Source organism: Athalia rosae, chromosome 6 (assembly GCF_917208135.1).
Source record: "Athalia rosae chromosome 6, iyAthRosa1.1, whole genome shotgun sequence".
Lineage (NCBI taxonomy): Eukaryota > Metazoa > Arthropoda > Insecta > Hymenoptera > Athaliidae > Athalia > Athalia rosae.
The window spans coordinates 12,646,708-12,671,242 of NC_064031.1; the positions used below are offsets into that span (position 1 = coordinate 12,646,708).

At 39.0% G+C, this 24,535-nt stretch overlaps 1 protein-coding gene across 6 annotated transcripts in view; it reads right to left on the reverse strand.

Annotated features, from left to right (window-relative positions):
- Nucleotides 1-21,958, reverse strand: part of LOC105690863 (serine/threonine-protein phosphatase 2B catalytic subunit 2-like) — a 65,398-nt gene extending 43,440 nt beyond the window's left edge. For 5 of the 6 annotated variants that reach the window (XM_048657371.1, XM_012409007.3, XM_012409005.3 and 2 more), the window contains exons 1-3: nt 21,875-21,958; nt 20,486-21,591; nt 18,580-18,783 (exon numbers count right to left, since the gene is read on the reverse strand). In XM_048657371.1, coding sequence (XP_048513328.1) covers nt 18,580-18,783; nt 20,486-21,563 — 1,282 coding nt within the window. In that variant the 5' untranslated portion in view covers nt 21,564-21,591; nt 21,875-21,958. The remainder of the gene's footprint in view (nt 1-18,579; nt 18,784-20,485; nt 21,592-21,874) is intronic. The other variant, XM_012409008.3, reaches the window with a different exon arrangement.
- Nucleotides 21,959-24,535: the final 2,577 nt, after the last annotated feature.

Below are 24,535 nucleotides of genomic sequence, written 5' to 3' on the forward strand. Positions count from 1 at the left end.
GTACAATTCTCTCAGGAAATTGCAGTTTGTTGAGTATTCGGTTTACCCAGGTAAGTTGGGTGGGTAGGTGGATGGTATATATGCATTGGGGTACTCGACCAGAAACGTTGCCAGACTTATCTAAATCTATCTACCTATATGTGTACGTACGTTTAAACGATGAGAATCAATCGCTCTTGATGGAGGAAAAAATTTTGTTATACATATACATATATACCTTTGTATAAATATTTAGGATATATAGAGCAGATATGCCGAGTCAGTTGTGAAAAAATAAAATGACGGAGTTTCGAAAGTTCTCCACCCTTAAGGGCGGCTTAAATAGAATTATATGAAAACTAATGCTCTTTCAATGCTCGTTTATACATACATGTATATGCTTTTATTAACTCGACTCGAGAAATTGGTATTTTTATTTTTTTATCTGCCCGTCGCAATTCAAATTTACAAGGCACACGAGAATTTTAGAAAGTTTGTTTCAATTTTCGTTGTGAATTTTATTCGACACTTTTTTCTATCATTTAGTGAAAAGTTTCTCTTTCGTATACGGCATATCAGACAGCCGAGTCCGAAAATACGACAAAGTTTTAGGTCGATGTGTTCAACGGTTTTTGCATAATCTTGCCAGGACGATTTCGCAAAGTCGTTCTCGTCGAATAAGCCATATAACTCGAAAGCGCTATCAGGGGGAATTCCGTGGAAAATTGACACGCGTCGTTCGAATCACTTTGGATTCACGTTTTTATGCCCATATTTTTTCTCTCTCCAATAGCTATCTCCTATACATTTTGGTGTCTCCCGATTTTTCACCGGGACTCTAAATCCATCGAACGAATCCTCTGAAAGCTCACAGAGGGTTTCGCCGATTCAGCTACCCATATCTCGCGTTAGGTAAATTAATTTTCCGCAACACTCGGTATACGTATTATATTTGAAAGACCCAAGTTTTTACTAAATCCGCAGAATTTCAACTGCTATAATATTATCGTCCGTGAAACATTTCGTAGTCCGATACATATACACCTATATAATAGGGTAGGTTGAAAAAATTTTTTACTCGATATTTTGAGGTAGCCCACTCGTTTTTTGAATGAATAATTAATCAAGTGGGGTACTTCCAGCAAAAAAATTTTTTTTTGGTCAAAAATCATAGAAAATATCTAACAATTGTCGATTGTGATTGTTTTTTACTCGTTCACTTTTCAAAATCTTTCTCCCATTAGTTTTGTAATTCAAGTATAAAATCAAAAAATGACGTGCTCTTTTTTTTACATATAATTGAAGTTGAGTCGGGGAGCCCGAGCTTTGCTGGAGTCAGGTAGCCAGCAGCGTAGCGCTTTGTTGTGAGATGTAACCTTCGGGGCTGAGCAGAGGTGACGCCCCACAACAAACCGCGCGCCCGTGGCTACCTGACTCCAGCAAAACTCGGGTTCACTGGTGAATTGAGAAATTCGAATATTTCGACCCGTGCATGAATTGCGACGAATCAAAGTGGGTCTACGACTAAAACCAATCGATATGTCCTATAATTTTTCTGCTCCCAACAGCGAATAATTGACGATTAATCGATCGATTGCATGAGTAGATGATTTTGGCTTTCAGATCTGGATTCCTGAGCTGATTATACGTGAGATTACTCTTGAAGAAGCAAAAACAAATTCGATTTTTGAGCGAAAAACAAATCATTTTTTTAATTGGGTTTAATATGTTTTTCTTACGTATTTTGACCTCAGGAATCCGAATCTGGAAGAAAAATTGATCTATCTCTAAAATTGGCCGAATTATCGCCAATTTTCGCCTTTTTGGGGTCAAAAATAAAAAATTTATTTTTTAGTTCATCTTGATGTAATTTGAGCTCAGGAATCCGAATCTGAAAGAAAAATTGATCTATCTGCAAAAATGACCGAGTTATCCTCATTTTTTCGCATTTTTTGGCATAAATTTGAGAATATCTCGAAGGGAAAAAATCGTAGCTCAAATTGGACAACGGATTCGTGTTCCTGAGGTCAAAATACGTAAGAAAAGTGCCATACGATCAATTTTAAAAAATAAAAATTTTTGGTCAAAATTTGAAAAAATCGTAAGGGGTACCCCTTGGAAAAATCTCAAATTTTGGCCAAAATTTTTTATTTTTTTAAATTGATCGTAGGGCACTTTTCTTATGTATTTTGACCTCAGGAACACGAATCCGTCGTCTAAATTGAGCTACGATTTTTTCCCTTCGAGATATCCTCAAATTTATGACAAAAAATGCCTAAAAATAGCGATAACTCGATCAATTTTGCAGATAGATCAATTTTTCTCTTGGATTTGAATTCCTGAGCTCAAATTACATTGAGATAGATTAAAAAATAAATTTTTTATTTTTGACTCGAAAAAGCTGAAAATTGGCGATAACTCGGTCAATTTTAGACATAGGTCAATTTTTCTTCCAGAATCGGATTCCTGAGATTAAAATACGTTAGAAAAGCATAGTAAACCTAATTAAATAATGATTTATTTTTTGCTCGAAAATACAATTTTTTTTTGGTTCTTCAAGAGTAATCTTACATATAATCAGCTCAGGAATCCAGATCTGAAAGCAAAAATCATCTACTCATGCAATCGATCGAGTAATCATTAGGTGGAAAATTTTTTTTTCAATCCACCCTACTATATAATCATCATTCAAGAGCAGATAAGTATCTGTGGAATAGCATACATCAAATTCATACATATATGATCGATAGAAGTTCATTCAAGCACTCGAGTTCAAGTGACAAGAATCTCAGACAGCCACTCGAAGTTTCAATTTTTTTAAAGCTCATCTTGTATCAAGTTCTATCAGATTCCATTCGCGTATCGGTTGAAATCAATTTCAATTTCTCACGTCGATAGTGCTCGTCGCGGCGCAATGGGTAAAAATTCCGTAAACAAGTATTTCGCGAACAACAAAGAATAACTGAAAATTGTCGAGGTAAAGGAGGCGGGGACGTTATTTGCATTCGATATCGATGTTCGACGAGAAAAAGGGATTGAATAGTTGTGCATGTCCGGAATGTTGGCGACAAACTGTTCGAGTTTGAATTTTCATGTGCGAGGGTCGTTGCACCTATCCCACCGCACGCTGCAGACGTGATTCCTTACTATACGTATGCGGCAAAGACGTCAAGATGTCAAAGACACGAGTAGCGTTGCGACATTTTACTCTTGAAAATTTTATCGATCGTTCGAAATTCGATCGTCTCCATCACCGTTTCTGCAAAATTGAAATGGAAGAACGCCAGAAAATTACAGTCACTTTTTTAGAATACGTTGCCAATGAAACTGGAACATTTTATCAACCAACGCACTCGTATATACTTTGCCTGTACAGTACAGGTATTAAATATACGTGTACGCATCGCGTGCGTATAATTCGACTCGAGACCCAAGTTGCAAAATTTCTGATGGATATTGATCATCTCTGAGATTGATAGAGGAAGATGAAAAAATGAATAAATCATAATTATGAAAATCACGGGTAAATACGTGAGGATAGTGAAAAATAGAGACTCAACGGTGCAGGCACGATAGAAAATTTCTATTAATTTTTTTTTACACTCGAACGTTGATTCGCAAAAAATGAACGTTCAAAATTTATTATTCGGACGTAGCTAGAATTGTACTCGGTGGTTATTATTGCCTTTTCTCGATGTCACCATCGCCATCATCATTCCACTCTTCCCCAAAAGATAAGGAGGTTGAATAATGGTCAACGATCGCTGTATAGGATGAACGATAAAATGAATGAGACCGCGAAACGTTCTCAGTAGCGAAATGATGTGCCGCTGGAGGGTTGAAATATTCCTCCTCGCGTTATCTTGTCGGAACTTTCTTTTCTTCTTCCACTTCCCCTCCTTCTTCTTCTCCTTTTTTTTTTCTTCTCTTGTCTTTGGAGAAATGATTCCGCAGATGCGAAAGATTCGAACGCACCTACTGTCGGGTTGGTTAAAAAAAACGGAGGAAACAATAAGATCGATTTCGAATTCTATATCTCTATCGCGATTGTGTCCCGAATTGGTCTCTTTTTTTTTTCTCTTCCTCCTCTTCTCTAAAGCCCATGTATTGTACGACGAGGATGAAAACGAAGATATTTCTATTTTCGTCTTTGAAGATATGTCGTTATTTTTGGAAAAACAAAAAAAAAAAAGACATTGACCAGATATGAAAGAAATATTGAAATTGAATACGTAATATTTCGTTTCGACACATTGCAATTAATTGCCGATATCTGACTTTTGGTGAAAATATTTGATTCCCTTAATCAGCGGGCATATTTTTCGCCCAGTTTCATCGCATTTGTATAACTGAGCGTACGACCGTTGGCATGTAACGTAGCGGGTACGTGAAAAGTCGAATTCGGCGGACCACGAAATACATATATAGGGGATGTACGGGCGAGGAGGATCAGAGGACCAGGGGAGGAGGATACACGTTTAGCTTCGCGGTACGATGATGAATTATACGGAGGAGGACGCGTATATAGTCGCCGGAATTGGTAGTAACCATAATCGCACGTGCCGCAAGCCTACCTAATTAAATGTTAATCCGTGGCTTACTGCATCGCCGCGTATCTTCTCTCCTCTTCTCTCATCTCCATTCCGCTTTTCTCCGCCATAATACCGTACTCTATTCTTCATTTCGCCATCGACATCCCGCCGAAGCCTACGAAATTCCATTTTCCGTCCCGTACCTAACCACCGCGTGTATATGTGTACAGTTTCTATGTAGCTTGAATTTCAGTTCGCGATTGGCTATTCGATTACAACGGACCACGCCCCCTTTCGCTTCCTTTTAACTCCCTCTATTAGGTCGGGATCTATGCACATCGGACTCGTTCAACCGTACACTATTACGTATATAGTAATTGAATATTTTAACATTCAATCTATATGTGAGTACGTATAAATACAACGAGTATATCTGGTGTAGACTTAACGTTCATGTAATACGTACACCGCTTTCGTTTCGGATCCTCCATAATTGCGTCATTCTCCCCCCCTAGCTAGCTGTAATGCATCGAATTGCATTTTGATCCCCATTTCGTGTACTATATGATATTAATTGTTCGGATACTGTTTCGTACACGTGTACATATATTATACAGGCAGGGGGGGAGCTTGCGGAGACGAAATTCTCGGGGTGGGCAAATGAACACGAAAAAGTGGGAGAAGTTCCCATATAGATAATGAAAAAATCTCAATATTTTTAGAAATAATAAACGATGATTTCATGCGGTGTCAGAAATCATTATCGCGCAGATTGTTAACTGCGTCCAATTTTATTATACCTGTACGATATACATATGAGGGTTATCCGGTGAGAATATTACATTAATTTATGTACACGGTAGGTAGACCATGTACGTACATATGCATTGGAGAAAAATACACGAGATGTCGATAGGCCCAGGTTGAGTAGTTTGCCCGTTCAACGGTCCACACGTAAAGTTTCACTCGCACGAATCAACGTCTGGAGTAATTACTAAGCGTGGGACGCGACACAACTGATATAACTGTATATGCACTCGTGCGTTGCGACGTATTTATGAATTGTTTGTACGTACACGGGCGCGAGCACACACACACGCACACGATATCGGTCGTGGTGGTGGTGTATTTGCAAATGCGCGCACTGTTTATGTAAAGCTTGCTGCAGCAATTCATCGTTGTAAATTACCAGCCGAGAACTTCTGTGGACACAAACGACAGCCAACAAACATAGGATTAATGCGGCAAACGAATCGTCGATAATTACGGCTTATGTATCTATGATTTATTCGTACGTATACCGTGCAATGGTATTCACGTGCACGGGGATCATCGCATCGATTTTTATCATTCATCCGATTCGGCTTCGTCGAACGGAGTACGTGGTAATAGTGAGCGCGGTATGACCGCGAACCGATGAATTACGGATAATTGATCTGCGGTGGGTCGAAAAATTAACGTAATTTCGAAATTTCGAAAAATATGGCTGCCTGTTTTCTGAAAATTCATTTTGCCATTATATTTGCTTTTCACGTCCAGAAAAAGAAAACTAATCGCTCCACCACTTCGAACTCTCTGAACTTAATGTCAGTTGTCTGGCACAATTTGTTACAATCGAAAAAGAATGAAATTTTCAACTGTAATGATTCGGATCGACGATCGAATATGCCCGTATAATCCTGTACGTCAGATGTACACGGGATGAAATTTACCTCATGTACGATACGACTCCAGGTGCGAATATGCACACACAGCTGCTGGTCTAGTTTTGCTAGTGCAAAGGGTAACCATCGGCATGTTGGCTGATATAGGTAAAACTGGGTAGGTAATACGTTTGGTTGGTTGCCCCGGTTATGTACCGGAGTATTTACCGTGGGCCTCCCGTCGGTATTCCCGTGGGCTTTCCAGCCAAGTCGTGAAATGCATACTAAATAATTAAACATTCCTGTACAACCGGCGTATACCCGGCTACACGCTCTCTGAACTAGAAGGTGAAACAACGAACAGCCCTCCTCATCCCCGTATACTCGTAACTTCGAAATAACACGAATATCCCGTTCAGAGTAGGTACGTACCTACCGACACTAAATTTTCATCACACATACGTTTTCGCTGAATTTATACAGGCGTATCCCCATATTCGGATTCGTTTCATAAAAAATTGATTCGCACGCGAGACCTCTTTTTTTCTATCGCCTGTTCATTCGGTTGATTTACCGTAATCTTCATATTTTTGTGTAAAAAACACGAATCTGTCGATTACATCAAGCTGAGCTAATAACGATCGAGTTGTCTCGGTTCGCAGCGTTTGAAAATCTTCGATTTTGGGTGAAAAATGAACATTCTCATCTCCATCTTTTTCTCTCTTCGGTACTTCGGTAGAGACTGAACTTTATTTCTCGGACTGAAGGGAAGGGGGTCACTGTAGTTTCGTCACACGGGCTATACAATGCCTCTGATACATGAAATCAGTTAACGAGTGAACGTGCATTCTTTTTTCTCTTTCATTTAAATTTTGTTTGCCCGCATTCGATGCAACGTTCAAAAATTTCCATAGTTTTGATTCGGAGGCATGCATGGCATTCGTCGAGTAGAAATTCCGCAATTTTGTAATCTCATCCAGCCATCTGTACGACGCGGTCGTGTTCAGGAAAAAAAAAAAGCTTAATTTTTTTTTTTCTTAACGTCTCGCAAGCTGTCTGAAAAGCATAGACATACGTACCTCAAAATTAGATGTTCAGAGTGAATATACCGGGGGGGGGGGTATAAGGTTAATTGAAAATCGATCAGAAATTGATTATAACCGTGCATTATGTAATCCATGTAAGGATTCTTTGGGCTCCGAACTCTTGTTTGTTTTTTCATTTATTCATTTTTATCAATCGTCGATTTTCTCCACCTTTTCTTCTTCTTTTTCCAAGGTAAAACAAAAAATTAAATAATGAGAATACTTCTTCAGTGCGAACTTTCCACCGCGCAGTCTTATAGAATTTAATTGAAAATTAACGCCGTTTTAAAAGTTAGTGTATACTGTACGGTAGTTCTATATATCACACTAGCGGAGTCAGAGGTTAGCCAAGGGCGATAAGTCTGGGCGACAATTATGTACACGTTTTATATGCGCCTATAGGATATCTTGAGTGTGAGTAAATAATCTATACAACCATCATATATGCATAGGCAGGCATATATGGGTTTTGTCGGATACATGATTTCCGGAATAATTTTACCTACGTGTCGCCGTATCGGAGTTTTGGTGCGATTTTGACGATCCAAAATTATACCGATAAGCCTTCGTAACTTTTCATCGAGATTTACCGAAGAATTGTGGAAATTGGTTGTCTTTATTAGTTTTTTTTTCTTTTTGCAACAACACCCGCGAGCCGGTAAGAACGCCTCCGATGCCATTCGAACGGCCAAGAATCTTCTCGCTCCAGCTAACTTATTCTCCTATAATGAGAACTTTCCACGAGAACTCACGGTAGATGTGTTATATGGGTTACCAGCGTGAAAATATTACCGCACCATAAAAAATTTATACGATCGTTCGCGGAGAACGGAAAAAAATCTGCCACCGTCCTCGCGCGAGCATAAATGTGCAAAAGTCGCGTTCGCGTTCGCGTCGAGAATTTTATTTTATTTTATTTTATTCTCTTTTCTGGTGAGACCTCGTTTCATCCGTTTACTCCGAAGTAGAACTTTGCGCTCTGTTTAACTTATCCTACTTTTTTCGTGCATATAACAAAAGCTACACAAATGGGAATTGTTATACATGTGGTTCTGAATGTGCTGGACGAAGACTAGAAACGGAAAAAATATATTACTATATGTACTCGTCCGCAGGTGTAGACGTGGGAAAAGTGTCTGAAATGTAATGCAGAAAATTAGAAATATCTCGAGCGGACGCGATTTTTGAATTCGGTAATTTCGATCGGATCGATTCGTCGCTTAAAAAATTAATTGATGCACTTAGCCAGATTTTCACGGTTCAATCTACACTCTTGTCATTGTAAGATGAGCAGGACTCTCCGTAGCGTGATCGTTCGTGACGATCATAAGAAGCACGTCTATCTGAGTATCAATTGAGAACAATCGTTCTCGTCCAAAGTTCGGCCGTTAGTTCGTTACCAAGAGTGCAGTAATAAGGGAGAGTAATCCAAGCCTCGTCCTCGAAGTAATTCTATCCCGTTCGCCCTTCTCCTCCCCCTTTTCACCCTTTTCATTTATTCTCCGAGGTACCGAATCAAACCGAAGGTATTCGGCTAACGACGAATTCCGACGAAGGATGCATTAAGAAATAAACGATCGACAAATTAGTCGGGAGATATAAGGATGGGAAAATTTTTCGTTTCATCCTCGAACGTCGGTCGTGTAATCGAATTAGTTTCTCCCGGGGAACTTGGCATTCGTTTCGATGAGCTTTTTTCTCTCTCCCCTTTCGCGACGTTCAAGTCCGTGAAACGGAAATTCTGACGTTATCACTATGCATATTGTATCGTTTTCAATTTTCATGTTTTATTTGGAGAGAGTGGAATAGCAGAAAAGCCACTCGGGGGACATGAATGTACACATTTCTGAGTATGGTGTTCGGGCTCTCCTCTTTTCTTTTCTCGACTATATATATATCTGAAAGAGACGTTGCGACGTTACTACGAACCGAGAAGATCCAGTGAGCAGGTCTCTGATGAAACGACAAAGATGGCTATTCTCCTTTTATACAATATTACTTTATCCCTCTGTTGGTATTACCAACTGTAATATTACCAGAACTTCTAGTCCCCCCCTCCCCCTCTCCTTCTTCGTCGTACCATTTCCCTATGTAGGTATATGTTAGTTGTCCAAATCCTGCACGATCTTATATTCCCCGCCCATTTTCGGGAGAGACACCAACGAACTAACTTACCTTATTCTTCCCTACATACACTTTATACCTCGCTGTTACGTGTATATACCTTATACATATATATGTATATATACCCCTCAAAATCCCCGTATAAACTCAATCAGATGAAGGGGAATTTTCTTAAGACATCAACGGTACCCCCGCTCGGTCGGCGCCGATTCACAATTTTGGAAAGCCTCGGGCTGTGCGCGTCCCCGAGGCGAAAGATGAAGATCGACTCAGCAAAGTCTGAACTAGGGAGGAATAGAAAATAGCGGGGTGGTGCCTTCGAGGGTCGGAATTTCGAGGTATAAGAAGTTGTCACATTCACGATCTACATTATTACTGCACGAACCTAATTGTTTCACGCAAAATCGAAACGACGCGAGTTCCTTCGTCATTCGTCTATGCAGACGGTGAACGTTACTTTTCTTCTTTTTGTGTTTTTTGTGTTTTTTTTTTTTCTTCCATTACGAGGGCTGTACTTGAATTACAGCCGATTGTTATTATATGTGTGTATATAAGAAAATGTTCAAGCTTCGAGTAAACGCTGGAGAAATTATTTAGATACAGTATAGGATGGTATATATATATATATATACGATATGCAAAGGCGGGGATCCCGTCCTATAACCCTTGTCTATATAACGCGGCGGATATCTACGTGACTTTCTCGACGAAACGAAGTTTAACGGTTTTCCTCGCTCTGGCTATGATGCCGTCACTACATCGCGGTGACGGTGAAATTCATACATGTTACATATATATATATATATATATATATCGTATGTATAATACGTATACATGTGGGCGCGTCATGTATATAGGTTTATCCGACGAAAGACGTTACTCCAGGGGGCGTAAGATTCAAAGCTCGGGAAATCCCCGGGATTTTCGCGATTGTAACCCTCAATCTATAGGCGGTACTATACATGCTAAAACAAATATTAAAGGTGACAACGGATGATATCGTGCTACGACGTTAACGCGAGTACAGGTAACGTAGAAAAATCGAATATTTTCTTAAAAAGTAACAGTAATTTTTATCCCTCTATACGATATACCGTTGTATGGAAATACAAGCAGGAGTTGCCCCGTTCCTGCTTCTGCCAGGAAATTAAAATATGAACGAAGAGAACAAAGGGGCGGAGGGGAGGGGAAAGAAAGTGAAATACAATTGGAAAAGACGATAGAAAAGATTTATTCTCTTTTGATAAAACCAACCCTCGATTTCCTTAGATATATATATATATATATATATATATATATATCTACAAACAACAACAACGATCCAACGGGGCGTATGAAAAATTTTAAGTGCAGGGTAACTTCACACCACCTACTTTATTTTCATCTCAAGATCTTAGTTATGCATGTACTCCGCATAGTACTTTTACTTCGTTCAAATATTAATACGAATATACTCTAGGTATATGTGTAACGGCAGTCTCGCAAAGTAATTTACATATTAAGCTCTGATAAAACTGAATAAAAAAAAAGTATGCGAGTAAATTAAAACGGTTAGCCCTTTTTTATTTTTTTTATTTTTTTTTGGCTTTCGTTTTTTATTTTACAGGGATCATTGCGCGGGTAGGAGAGAGTCGCTAATATCTTTCGAATCTCGGGCTTTTGTTTCGTGCGCACATGTATAACAATTATGTATTGTATAAACCGCGTGTATGTCAAGTATCGATTTTATGTAGCGCTGGGTTATATGGAGTATGGAGGTTATACTAACGAAGCATTGTTGATATTGCGGCTGAATTAGTCTCGTCTCTTGATACAATTAATTAATTGATAAATCAAGAATTTCTATTCCTACGTCTACGTCCGTACGAAACAATTAATCATCATCGAATCATCGCACCTCGTCAATTATCGTCCGGCGACACATCGTTCACTTTTATAGGATGGATAAAAACCATTGGCAAACAAAAGTAATTGTACCTTCACTTTAGTTCACATTCTATTTCACTCCGAACTCGATTGCGGGGATCCTCGCACCGAATTTTTCTTTTTTTTTTTTCTTTTCTCCTCGCGACAAAACGAAAAATTACTGGACAATAAAAACGTATAGTAGTATATAATATATGAGGCAAAAAATATAAAGTCCTCATCGATTTTGTGCAAACTATAGTTACTTAGATACAATATTCATCACATACCTACGGGAAAAAACCCTGGACACGTAATTGTGCGTTTTTCTATTTTCTTTTTTCTCTCTGTTCGCTGGTACATCCTTCTGAATTATATTTTCGAATTCGCGGTAAAACGCGAACGCTTCAGTTTTCCACATTTTTCGAACAATAATTATAAGAAGGTAATATACGTGCGAATTAATTGCGAAAAGTTCAAGCTTTTTTTTACTAATATTTATATCATTCCGTGAGCGTACAAGATGTATTATACAGTATTTTTCATTGTATATCCATATTTTCATATATCTTGCATGAACCATCGCGTGTTTCACCCCTTATACTTATGTCTAGATGTATGTAGGATATTATGTATTTTCATATACACATAGACCAGCTAGGCTTGTGTTGTTGCAGATTCGAAAAATTGATTAGATATTTGGATTGAAACGATTCGTTGCACATTTCAGTTGCTGGCAAGGACTTTATTTCCTTATATTTCTCTGTATATCGCTTATTCGATCAAATTTTACAATATCGAACCGTTCAGTGTTATTACCAGTAATAAACATATTTTCATAATTTATTTGGAGATTTGTTTTTTTATTTAATTCGGACCGAAATTTAAAAAATTTTTTGACTTCAAAAATCCGAATCCGAAAGGCAAATTGATGTTTCTATGAAATTGATCGAGTTTTGTAGCCAACTTGTCGCTCCGAAATGTGAAAGAATGAAGATATATATTTTGGAAAAACTGACCCGTTTGACGTAGAAAGCACCGTATAGTCATGTGTTATCGTTACTCGCGTGTCGTTGGAAAATGTAGAAAAATATCTATTAATGTTGTACAGTTGTTGCATGCACATACAATAATAGTGTCGGCCTTGACTGGCGACTATCTCGCGAGGCTCGAACCATTCGGCTTATAAAGGCAACCGTGTTAATTAGTTGTATCAACGGCACGACTTTAGTAATTTTGCTTCGTGTAAACGAGCCCAACAACGGTGGACGATGAGGCATACGTGTATGTATTATACCTATTCACGCGTCGTCGGAGACCAAGGATTATCGATTTATCACACTCTCGTGCGAAGAAAAGATCATAAGTTCACGATCGGGAGTAACCAACCCCTTAAACTTTCCTTGAACATTATTTGCGAAGAATTTTTTCCGTTCTCATTTCGCTCATTCTTATTTGCCTCGTCTTTATCCGTTCGGATATCGTCGGTCTGCCGAAAGCTCGAATCTTGTGATCGTGCACATTCGGGGGTGTGACGTGAACTTTGATCACTTGTGATTTTCTCGAATCGCGAAAAGTCGAAATTCAAAAGAAGAACAAAATAAAAAATTAAGTTTAACGACGCTCTCTACACCGTGAAGGGGGAATTGATACGGTGGTGGGTGGGTTTCGGTACAACCTGTTTCCAAGGGTAGCATGTGGCTCCCTCGGGCTGACGACTAGAAAGATTATATATTCAGAGTTTCGCGTGGAACGTACCGTATAACGTGTACGTACAGGGAGCGGAGATGAAAGTATATATATACAAGTTTATACATTACCCCCCACGTCACCTATATATCTACATATTCTATACGTATTTATTATACATGTATATAGGTGAGTGCGCGCGAGTTTATATATGTATAATCATGTATACCTGTCGCATGCATATATACATGTACATGATGTATGTACTACGCGAGGATGAAGGGGTGCTCAAACTAGGTCGTCGTGTATAGGGGTCGTTAGGTCGGTAGGTCGATCGTCTGATGCACATTATTTGTACGTTCGTGGTTGGTTACTATGCCGGATAAGTCAAATAAGAGAATGGAAAAAAATAAATCGGCTCCAAGTATCGCGATTAAAAAAATCCTGATTGATATTAATTTTTCACTCATCAATTTCGTAAATAAGGCTACCTTTCATATTTGGCGATTTTTTCTTCCATTCTTCCGACATGACCGATAACGATTGATTACCATATCGCAATTAATTTATATCGTTACGAATAACTGATTGAAAAAAATTATAATTGATTTTAACAAAATCAAAAATATCGGAATGAGTAAACCGCAGTTGAATTCATATATGTTCTCTCCACATACGGTGCACGATGAAAGAACCCAAGTTCAAAAACTATAGAATAATTACACCCCAGGGGAAAGTAAAAAAAAAAAAAAAATCTCGTATCACTCGTATGGAGAACAAAAGCTTTAATTCACCAGCTTAACCCTTGCGTCGCAATGTTTAAAGGTCTCTTAATTTGTCTCGGTAAATGTGAATGTGTACGGACTTGCAAAGTATTATTTTTTTTTTTTTTTGTTTCGGGCACGTTTGAAAAAAGTCAGAGGGAGGATACCCTCCATCTATAGGTATACATACGTTGAATTTGCGAGCGCAGAGCAGCAAACGCGCGCGAATACAATGCGAGAATACTTTTCTGACTTTTATACTTGTAAATTTTCGTACGTATAATTTTTACTTTGAAGGTTTATACTATGTAGAATAGAGGTGGGTAACGCAGGCGAGCGGGGTACCCTTTTGGAACCGGTAAATTCACCCCCTCCTTTACATTTCACTCGTAAACCGCTGCACGAGAACTTGGTGATTTTCTTGCGGGGCGGGCTATTAAACGCCGTGGGATTGTTAAAACGAATTAATACAAGCTCCCTGGGTCAAATACGATGACGTGAAGCATGGGCTTTGTACTGCAGCACGTTTATACTTTTACGTGTTGCAATTTCAGGGTGAAATTTTAATCGTTGAAATCGTTAAGAACCTGCGTCGCGAAACGCATAAAGATTTAATTATTCATAAAACTCTATGTCTGGACACAAAGTGCGACATCGTTGTGGTACACGAAGTTTATCGCATCTTTCTATTTCTTCCTTTTTCCTTTTTTTTTTTTTTTACTTATTCGTAGTTTGTTTTTACATTTTCACCTCCTCTTTCTTCGGACCACAAAATAAAAATCCAACGTTCTCGTCCTTCGTTTATTCAATTTTTCTCGCGATCGAAAAATATGGTCACAGTTTGACGCGAGGAAGGATTCGAAGATCCGGGTACAGGGTTTTCCAGGGATAAAATTTCACGCTATAAGTTGAAAAATTTCATAGGGGAGAATCGCGGTTCACTCTGCGTAAGTTTCAATTATTAAGAAATTTGAATCGTCTAGTGTTTTCAGTCAATTTTTTTTTTCCCTCAAAAGAAGAAAGAACAAGCAAAATTTGAGCACGTTTTTTTATTTCTTGTATCACAATCAGAGACGTCTAACACCGGACACTAATTGATGATAGAATAATTGGTTTCATTTAGATACAATTTTTTCTCACTACTGAGGACCTGTCAAACGGATATACGTGTATTCTCAAAACGTGTAGAAGATGAGAAAAAAAAAAAAAAAAACTAGAACGAAATAAACAGCTGAAGAAAATCAATCATCGGACTGTTGAAATGAGGATTGTTATACTAAAGAGGCAGAAAACCGTACGGTAGCGGAATCGGGGGGTGAAATGATAGGGATCGTTTTTGAATCTGCGACGCGTTGATCTAAGAAACTTCGAGGTCTATTATCGCGCCGCAATGCTCACCCTGGCTGACCCTATATCGTATCTGTGTAACAGCATCAGGGCATAAATTTTCGTTCAGTGTGTGTGTGTCTTCGTATCGTCGCTACTAACGCACTATTTGCAGTACATTGAAAAAATAGAAAAAATAAAATAAAATCTTCACAGCAGAGTTTGGCAATATGCCACTACGTATATGTGCGGATGTAGATATATAGAGATACGTAAAGATATACCTAACGTCGAGAGAGGTTCGCCTTGGTATTTTGTATTCAATCCCCAGGGCACACCCAAGGTGCACCCTTCAAGGTTTCTTTTTTACGTCGCGCCAGGCTCTCCGATGCCTTTTCGACCGGGCAAAAATGGATAAACTTGGTACTTTTTTGCTCTTTCTTTTCATTTATCCTTTCTCTTCCCCCTCTTCATTCCCTTCCTTGAGTTGATTTCAACGGTATTCGTAGACCTATCTTTCGGTTTTTGAAAAATTTTGAACCCGAATATATTCTATATTTTTGATCATATCGTTAGGTTGGATGCACGTATCAAATTTTGTTGTTTTTTCGTTTGAAAAAGTCGCTTCGAAGCCTGCAGTGAATCAGAATTTTTTTTTTATACACAGCAGTTTCATCTGAATCATATTTCTGTACGCAACCGATATTCCAGTCGTTCAAAACGTAATCGTCGATGTTTCGAAAGGCAATGATATACCTATATACCTATGCGTAAATGATAGCCAGCTACGTATATATATACGTAGGTATGTACATACCCTATGTACGTGGTATATAGCCTGTGTGCGTATGGGTAGTACTTGAAATCGGAAACGCGCGGCGCACGAGTCTTGAGGTATATAATTGCGTTTTGCGGGTTTATTTGTTGAGCTCGTTGCTAAATATAGGGGGAAACCTTAGAAGTACTTGACGATGCAATTAACCCTATTGCTGTAGGGTTGTTGATTAACTTGAACGGAGAAATGAAGACTCGAAAAATCCGGAACTGACAAACCGACGTTTAATTAGGATTCGCTACGCGAGAAATACGCGCCTGGCAGTCATTGTCCGAATTATACCGGCGAACGCGTCTCCACTTTGGATGGAAGGGATGATCCAACAGCTGCTTTGTATATACGCACAGCCACATCGCGTCTGTACGTACATATACCTATACAGGTACATAAGAAAATTATTTAACCTATGTAACGTAGAATCCAGACTCTAGACTCCGGAATACGCCGCGCTAGGTGTCTTATAGTACCAATATCAACCCTGAGCTTAACCCAAACCGCGGTACATTACCCTAATAGCCTTTTGGTGAGTAGCGGGTGTCGTATATGGTGCGACATACCGCAAACCCTAATTCTCTCTCTCTCTCTCTCTCTCTCTCTCTGTACTCTGCCGCCATGTGCATCTCTTTCGTTATTTAATTAGCACGGTCCGCATGGGCGTACACGCGGTAACGAGGGTTACGATTAAAAATCATTTACGAATAGAGCACGATCTAGTTTTTTCATTCCATCGCACGTCCGAGTTCCTCCTTCCACGCGTCGTCGTGTATCGGTATAAATCAGCTGTTTCGCTCGTGGCAAAAAATAGTTGTCAAACCGTTTCCGAGCTTCGTGTTGTTCGAAGTTTAATGCAGAAGCTGATATTAAATTCCGGAGTTCGTCGGCTGTTGGCTCCCTACAGGCTCACGGTTCACTAGCTCTCTGGCATTCGTCCCGTTCCACGCTTTTCGATTTTACGCGCATATATCCTAGGTGACAAAGTGCGAGCGACGTGAACAAGCGATCCGCTCGTATAATATTAGGTAATATACGTGTAAAGTTTTTCATTCTCTTATCTCGAAACCCTGTTTTCAATTTCGCACACGTATTTTACGCAAGCGATATTCTAAAATTACACACGGAAATTACTGTATATCTATGGAATAATAGTAACGTTAACCAACTAGTGAACGTGTATCGTTTCTTCGAGAAAAACTGAACGCGTTCTTCAATACTCCATATTTCAAAATGAAAAGAAGAAAAAAAATTTTTTTACCTTGATTACGAAAGTCTATCGGGTACATGATGTATGTCCCTGCAACGCCTGCAATACTGCGCGCTTATTGAATTCATGAATTGAAAACTTTACCGGACATAGTCAGGTACCATAAGTTCAAAGGTAGCGGTGATAAAAATGAGAGTAAAAAGAATAGAGAAACTAAAAAATCCGTGTAAAAAAGAAAAAGAAAAAAACAAAAAGAGATGACAAAAAAAGAACGTGTATTCCGAACCGGTTGCCGAGCGTCGTGAAAATTGTAAATTATTCACGCCTCCGCATCGTACTCCCTGCGAACTTCGACCTTTCATCTTCGACGGCCCGTTAACCCAATAAGCGGAAACTATAACGCGGCCGGGCGTACACCGACTACGTTTCCACGAGTTCGTATAACATCTTTGTACCGGAAGTGGAGCTGCACCGTGCAAACGATAAATGCAAATGGGAAACGCGAATGCAAAAGAATTCCCCAGTATTTTTATGTTGCATTATTTTATTTTCTTTACCTTCACGTAAGTTTTTCTTTTCTTTTTCTTTTCTTTTTTTTTTTATCGTTGCGCTCGAAAATTCTTTAAACCAATATCGCGTTTATAGGTAGAGACGCGCGTAGATATATCGTAAAAGCCGTTTGTCTCGTCATTGGATGTCGCGGTGATTAAATTTCAAGCTTTTCCTGTCACATGAAAGATTCCTCCGCGCCGCCGCCGCCGCCGCGCTTCGTGTGTTGCGCGGAAAGGATTTAACGACAGGTATTTCTTTTCGGTCCGTTAAAAGAAGAGAAGAGAAAAAAAAAAAAAAAGATTGATATAAAACGAAATTAAAATAAATAAATATAGGAAGAGATAAAAGAAGAAAAATAAAAAACAAACAAAAATTTACGGTTTGATTCTCTGGTTTCTTTGAGTTATTTTTCAAAGTTATTTCTCTTCTTCGTTCTCGCCAGATTTTCTTTATTTATTTCATTTTTTCTTTTTTTTTTTGTTTCTTTAATTTAGAGAAAAAAAAAACTTCAACCTTTTTTTCGGACACGAACGCGGCGGCAGTCACGTTGTCGTGACGACTTCTCATTGGCATCCGGTAAGAATTGAAAAATCATCATTTTCAAGGTAGTTTAGCTATGATGTATTTATATCGTATAGGTAGATACCAGGATCTCGTATAGGCATACATATGCGTAAAATCATGTGTGTGTGTGTGTGTATAGCGGTGTGGTGCAGCACGTTTCAGTTTATATTTGATGATTCTTGTCCCGAGATATCTTTAGCATTTAACGACTTTGTTTGTCAATGGATAATAACGTGTCGTAAATTTAATTATGAGAATCGTTTTACTAAAGTCAACTAATAATATCGCGTATACCGTATCTCTTCGCTGTACTCAATGAACACGAGTTACTCCGACAGTAGGGGAATAGGAAAAGGTGAGAAATTGAGAGATGGACTCACCTGTTACCGGGGCTTCTATGTCGATCATAGTTTTTTCCGAACGAAGTAGACTCGCGCCATCGGTTACAATTCGTAATGCCGCAGCTTCGTCGATTCGTCCTTCGAGAATAAAATGCTGTTTGAGGATGTCCGGCCGTGGTTTACCTGTTCGTGAATCGAATACTTCTGCGACGGTTAACTTGTGCGATGGCGGGAATGGCACACCTGCGAACAAATAATTGTAAAGTAAAATTTTCTTCGCCTTTTCATCGGTAAATAATTTGATGATATTCAAAAATTAGAATAATAAATAGTTATTCATTTGCTTTGTTGCCGTTGCCGTTATTGTCATTCGATGCACAAACGCGTTATTCGTACACCTGATCATTTTTACGTACAGTACAGGGTGGGGCGTTTGACTTGGCGCACCTGAATATCTCGCCAGCTAGAAGTTTTTCGAGAGAATGTTCGACGCAAAAGATATTTGACTTTCAAAGGGAAAATGTAACTTCGTTGCTTCATTTGAGGGTCACAGTCGGTTCTTGGAATGAAAACCAATATTCTCTTCATCAATTTTGCGATCTGGGCATGAAAACGAACAACTTTTGTTCGAATAATTTTTCTGTCGGGCCTTTATTTTTTTTCATATTTAATTTACAAATTGAGGGAGAAAATATGCGGTTTGCAACACCGTTACGTTTCTCTTCCGAAGCTGAATATCTTTCGTACGAGCCATCTTTCCGAAAAACGTCTAGCTCGCGAGACATTCGGGTGTGCCATCAAGTCGAATACCCCACCCTGTACATACGTATTCCCGGAGTATCTGGATATCGAACACTGAATTTGCAAACGTTTATCAGCGAGCAGGTATTTTTATACGCGCAAGTTATGCGGAGGAAACGCTGTTATAGGTATGGACCAAACGGGTTTTGGTACAAGTTATACATGGTGAGCCAAAATTGGCTTTGGTAATCTTATGCTTCTGATGTTTAATTTTCTTATCTACCGTTTCCATGCGTTAATCTCTGCCTACAGCAGCCCGCGGCTAACACAAAGTGTAAGTAAGCTGCACCCGTTTTCGTATTCGCATGCCGTGTGTGTGTTATATGTCTATATAATTTATACGAATACACATATGTATAATACGTACGATATGTACACACCGAATGCAGTAATACGCGATCATTTTGTATATGTTCAGCATTAGCGGTATAAATACCTAGTTGTGTTTTCAGATAAATATATAGATATGTATTATATATCATATGATATTCTTGTCCATATCGCAAGGCATCGTATAATACGCGCGTATAAAGTTGGATCAATATTTATACCGGGTATTATAATGTTATGGGTTTACACCTACGGTTTATATTTGTGTACCGTATATTCAAGTACATAGGTATACATACACGGACGACGTTCGTTTGATTATATCTCTTCATTAAAATTATCATTTCTTCGTTTTAGTCATTATCTCAATACACATAAGTAATAATTATTAAGGCGAGAGAAAATTTTCACCACTTTTTCTCGTTTATAATTGCGAACCCATCCTCCCTTACCTCCTTTTTCTCTTTTTTCCTCATTTGATGCTCTTCCAATCTATGAACGAGATCAAAAGGTTGGAAATATTTCACGTACCACTGGAAACCACTCGAAGATTCTTTTTACTCCTAGTCATAATTTTCTATTCATTATATGCCGCGCAGCGATTCAGCAATTTTAAATAATTACATCGATTCGTTGAATTTCATATTCGCGTAACAGGCAATAGGACGCGTTGCGGAAATTGACGAGATACTTTCTAATGATCGGCGATAATTTTTTTTTTTTCGGCATTGATATCGATCAGAGCTAATTTAAAGTTAAAAATTAAACGAATCTGATCCGATCGTGTGGAGCACGTAACACGAGTAAACTTTACCTGGAACTTGTCTTATGCGGGCAGCTTCCGACTGATCGGTTTCGAGTGATTTAGTTTCGTGCGGAGGCGATAAACGCACCACTACTGGAGACGAACTATCTTCCGCCTCTTCCTTGTTTTTTGCGCAAGGTTTCTCGCAAACCGTGTCGTCGCAGGAAAGTTGTCCTTCCGTCATAGCCTGGGCCAATACTTTTCGTGCTTTTTTTATGGTTTCGCTTATTTTAGACAATTTTTCGATGCACGATTCTTCTACGTCCGATGATTTCGGATGTTCCTGCTTTTCTAGCTCTCCGATAAAACTGCAGCTTGGATCCTGACATTTGGAGGGTTTTTCGATACCCGATGACTTCGCGTTTGACCAGTATGATTCTTTCAGTTCGGAATAATCGAAGATCTTTTCTTCTTCAAATATTTTCGAATCGGCGACTGGCTCCTCGACAGCTTCTGACGCCACCTCGTATTCCTTTGTCATTTCGACGAATGATTTCTCTTTTTTCGTCGGCGTTACATCGGAGGCAATTTCTTCCAATGATTTCTCTCCCGTCTGATCTTTGACGGAAGACATGCTTTGAGGATCCTGTTGATCTTCCGATGATTCGGCGACGCCGGAATCATCGTTGGATATTGTGTCCGGACGTTGAATGTCGCTTGGGAATTTTTCACCCATTGACTTTGACCTATCCAATACCGTGACGCATAGTTCGGTTTGAAGATTGTTCGAACTATCCGTTGGGGTGGGTATCAAAATGTCGGATTCTGAGAGACATTTCACCCTGCCGGGTACGGCGTTGTTGACGAAAAGATTTTTGCGAAAATGCCAACCGCTTGAGGCGATTTTCGGACCTACATCGGGTGACCAGCACTGAGCCTTTGTATGCGCTTTAGATTTTGGCGAAGACGTTTTCGTTAATTTGCACCTGTCAAACCAAGTGCTCAACTGAGAGCCGAGTTTCGTTGATTTGGTTGAATTGTCCGGTACATCGATACCACTTTTGTCTAATGGAAAATCGTTGTTGTTGTTGTTTTCTTCTACATTCAGTTTCCTTTTCGTTCCGAAGGAGGGATCACTGTCTGCCATTTTAACGTTGTCGGAAAGTACCGACCAACTGGTAAAACATAATTATTTTTCGATTAGGAAAATCGGTGTCTGGGGCTAGGTTTGAATCGTTTTTGTTTCAGAAAACCTTTCAACGATAACTTTCAAAAAAAAAAAAAACTAATGAGAATTAGAAAATGAGGAAAGTTACCGTATTCTAAGTGACGTGAAAAACACACGCCGAAATTCTACTGCAATAGAAATTCGTTCTTCTAATAATACCCAAGAAAATCGAGATCATTCATCAACTGAAATGAAAATTTTTCTCCCGTGAAGTTTTCAATTTTACGTACCTCGGATTATAGAATATCCAAAAATCGAACGCAAATTACTGAAGAAATCTTTGATGATATGGCCGAATACCGTGAAACGGTTTTGTTGGGATGAACACCGGAAAAGAATAGGTACGCAATACAGGACACGTGACTAACGAAATTCGATAGAGAATCGATTATGTTCAAGGTTTTGATCGACTGTAAATACCGACCGATAAAATCGAAAATTTTCACGGAGCTTGCAAAAAATATGCCTTTCGCAAGATTTATACCCAAAGTACGAAATACGAATAACATTTGAACCATAAATATATTGTTTGAACTTTGTAAATGGATGAACTTCTCATTTCCGAAACCGTTGGAGCAAATTTTATCCCTTCCCTTACCCTCGTTTACGTAAATCCTGTTTCAAATTTACCGGATTCTGGCTTGTCCAGAAGTTTTCAGTTCGCTATTACAGCCCCTATAGTACCCAAAAGGTTATCGGGAATCAGTCCCTACGGATAATCCCAGCACTTTTGTTGTCGACGGACATGTTCCTATCTACAGAAATTTCTTATCTGTTCTTACATCGTTTCGATTAAATCTACGAGACTTACTATCAAAGTTTCAAATTTATTAACGTACTATAATCCATTGCTAGGGTCAATGATCATTTATTTCTCAATTATTATCAGAATTCACAAAAATAATTAAAAAACCTTACGTTACTATTTTACATTATATTAATACAGATCAGTACGTACGTAAGTGTGATATAATTAAAAGTAGGTCAAAATTTTCTAATTAATTATCCTCACCCTCCATCGAGTCCCAGCTCATATTTCACGCGAGCAAAAAAAAAAAGAAGGAAAAGGGTTGGAACGTAATGCACACGATTCAGACTTGCGAAGTCATGTAAATTTGTTAAATTATTATCGTTATTCTCTTCTCCCTCCGATGAACTTGTGAACTTTTTTTCTTCTTCTCAGTCCTCCTCCAATACAGACGAATGGGCTGAAACGAGACGATGTATCAAATAAATTAACATCTCCTGATATTTTTTTATTGATTTTTTTTCCCCCTTTTTTTCAACCAGGAGATATTTGTAGTGTAAATTTGCTCACCCTGAACATCGAAACGGTTTATCCACGCCGATACCTCGTGAAAACTGCTGGACGAATTGACGTCTTTGCGAAAACTATGGCGACGGCACAACTTATTCGTTTCGCTGATGTCGAAGATCGATTTCAATTGCGTGAATTTATCGACGTAAGACTCGGTCACGACGCCCCCCGGATCTTGATTTTCCAATATACTTTTTGAGGACAAAGGCAGCATGGACTTCGAGACACGATTCACTTTTCTCAAACGCTTACGCATTTCCACGTACAAATTACACACGTGGTTCTTTTCCTTCGATCTCTTGACCCTCGGTGACCACCAACGACGACAAGACGACCATCTGCTTTGCGCTTTTACCGATAATTTTCCAGGACTTTCCGTCGTGCTCGTGCACTCGGAGATGGTGCACTCCGTTATCGTGATCTTCGGTTGCTTTCTTTGACGATTTGCCATGCCCGTAAATTTTCGTGCAGAGATTTCTGTCCAGCACTTACTCGAATTTTTCTTTCCACCTTCTCGACACCTTTCGACTCTCTGAATTCTCGTCGGTTTGGCAGTACCAACTCGGAAATACGAAATTACCCGTGTGGTTGTCAAAAAATGTCAAGTGTGGTGGGATTTTTCGGACGGTTTTGAGGCGCGGGTGGTAAGCTTTGATGTTAACGTTGTATCGGATCGATCCCATTCGCCGTGTGATTCTGCAACGGGAGGATCAGATCGCCGTACGATTGGCTTAGCTTATCACTCGTACTGCTTAAATCTGTTTTGTAACGAGTCAATTACTCGGGTCAACGAACCGAACCAGCTGATCGACGAAACGTCGCGCCCGGTTCTTGGTAGAATTATTTATAATCCTCATGGTTTTTAGTCTATTTTCATTTAGTATTATCGATCGCGCGATACGATTCGAGTCTGATTTTCTTACGTCAATCAGAAATCCCCGACAATCTCCGATTATAAAAAATGAAATAAAAAAAAAAAGTATCGTTGAGCAGAATTATCTTCGAGATACAACAAAATCGACGCGTTTTTGTCGTACAACAGATGTATTGTTGAAAACCAGATATACAAATTATCTAATATTATCTTTATTATTAGCACAGTTTCGTACCACACGGCGTCTGCGTTCGATAATTTTTTTAAATATTTTGTTCGTCGATAAGTTTTCCATGAATTTTAATTACTGATTGTGCAACGAAGGATGATAACCGATCTGTCGTGCGTCGAATTTTTCTGTATGTAGTCGGAGGTGTCCAACTTTCGTTTTTTTTTTCTCTTAATTACCGTGTTATCAAATTCTATCGATAGCTGCCTTGAAATGATTTCGTTACAGCTGTAACGGACCGTCAATAATCCACCTCGTGATAAAATGCGGTGTAGAAAAATAAAAAGCAGAACATTATCCTGCCAGTAAATTATCAACGCGTGCATATAATGTTCAATTTTTCTTTCAACTAGGTTAGAGATTACAAGTGTCCATATAGGTGATCGTCGTAAAAAATAGATAAGTCTTGAGGGAAAATTTGTTGTCACAGGCGTAGAAATCGGGTATGAGAATAAAGAGAAATAAAATTG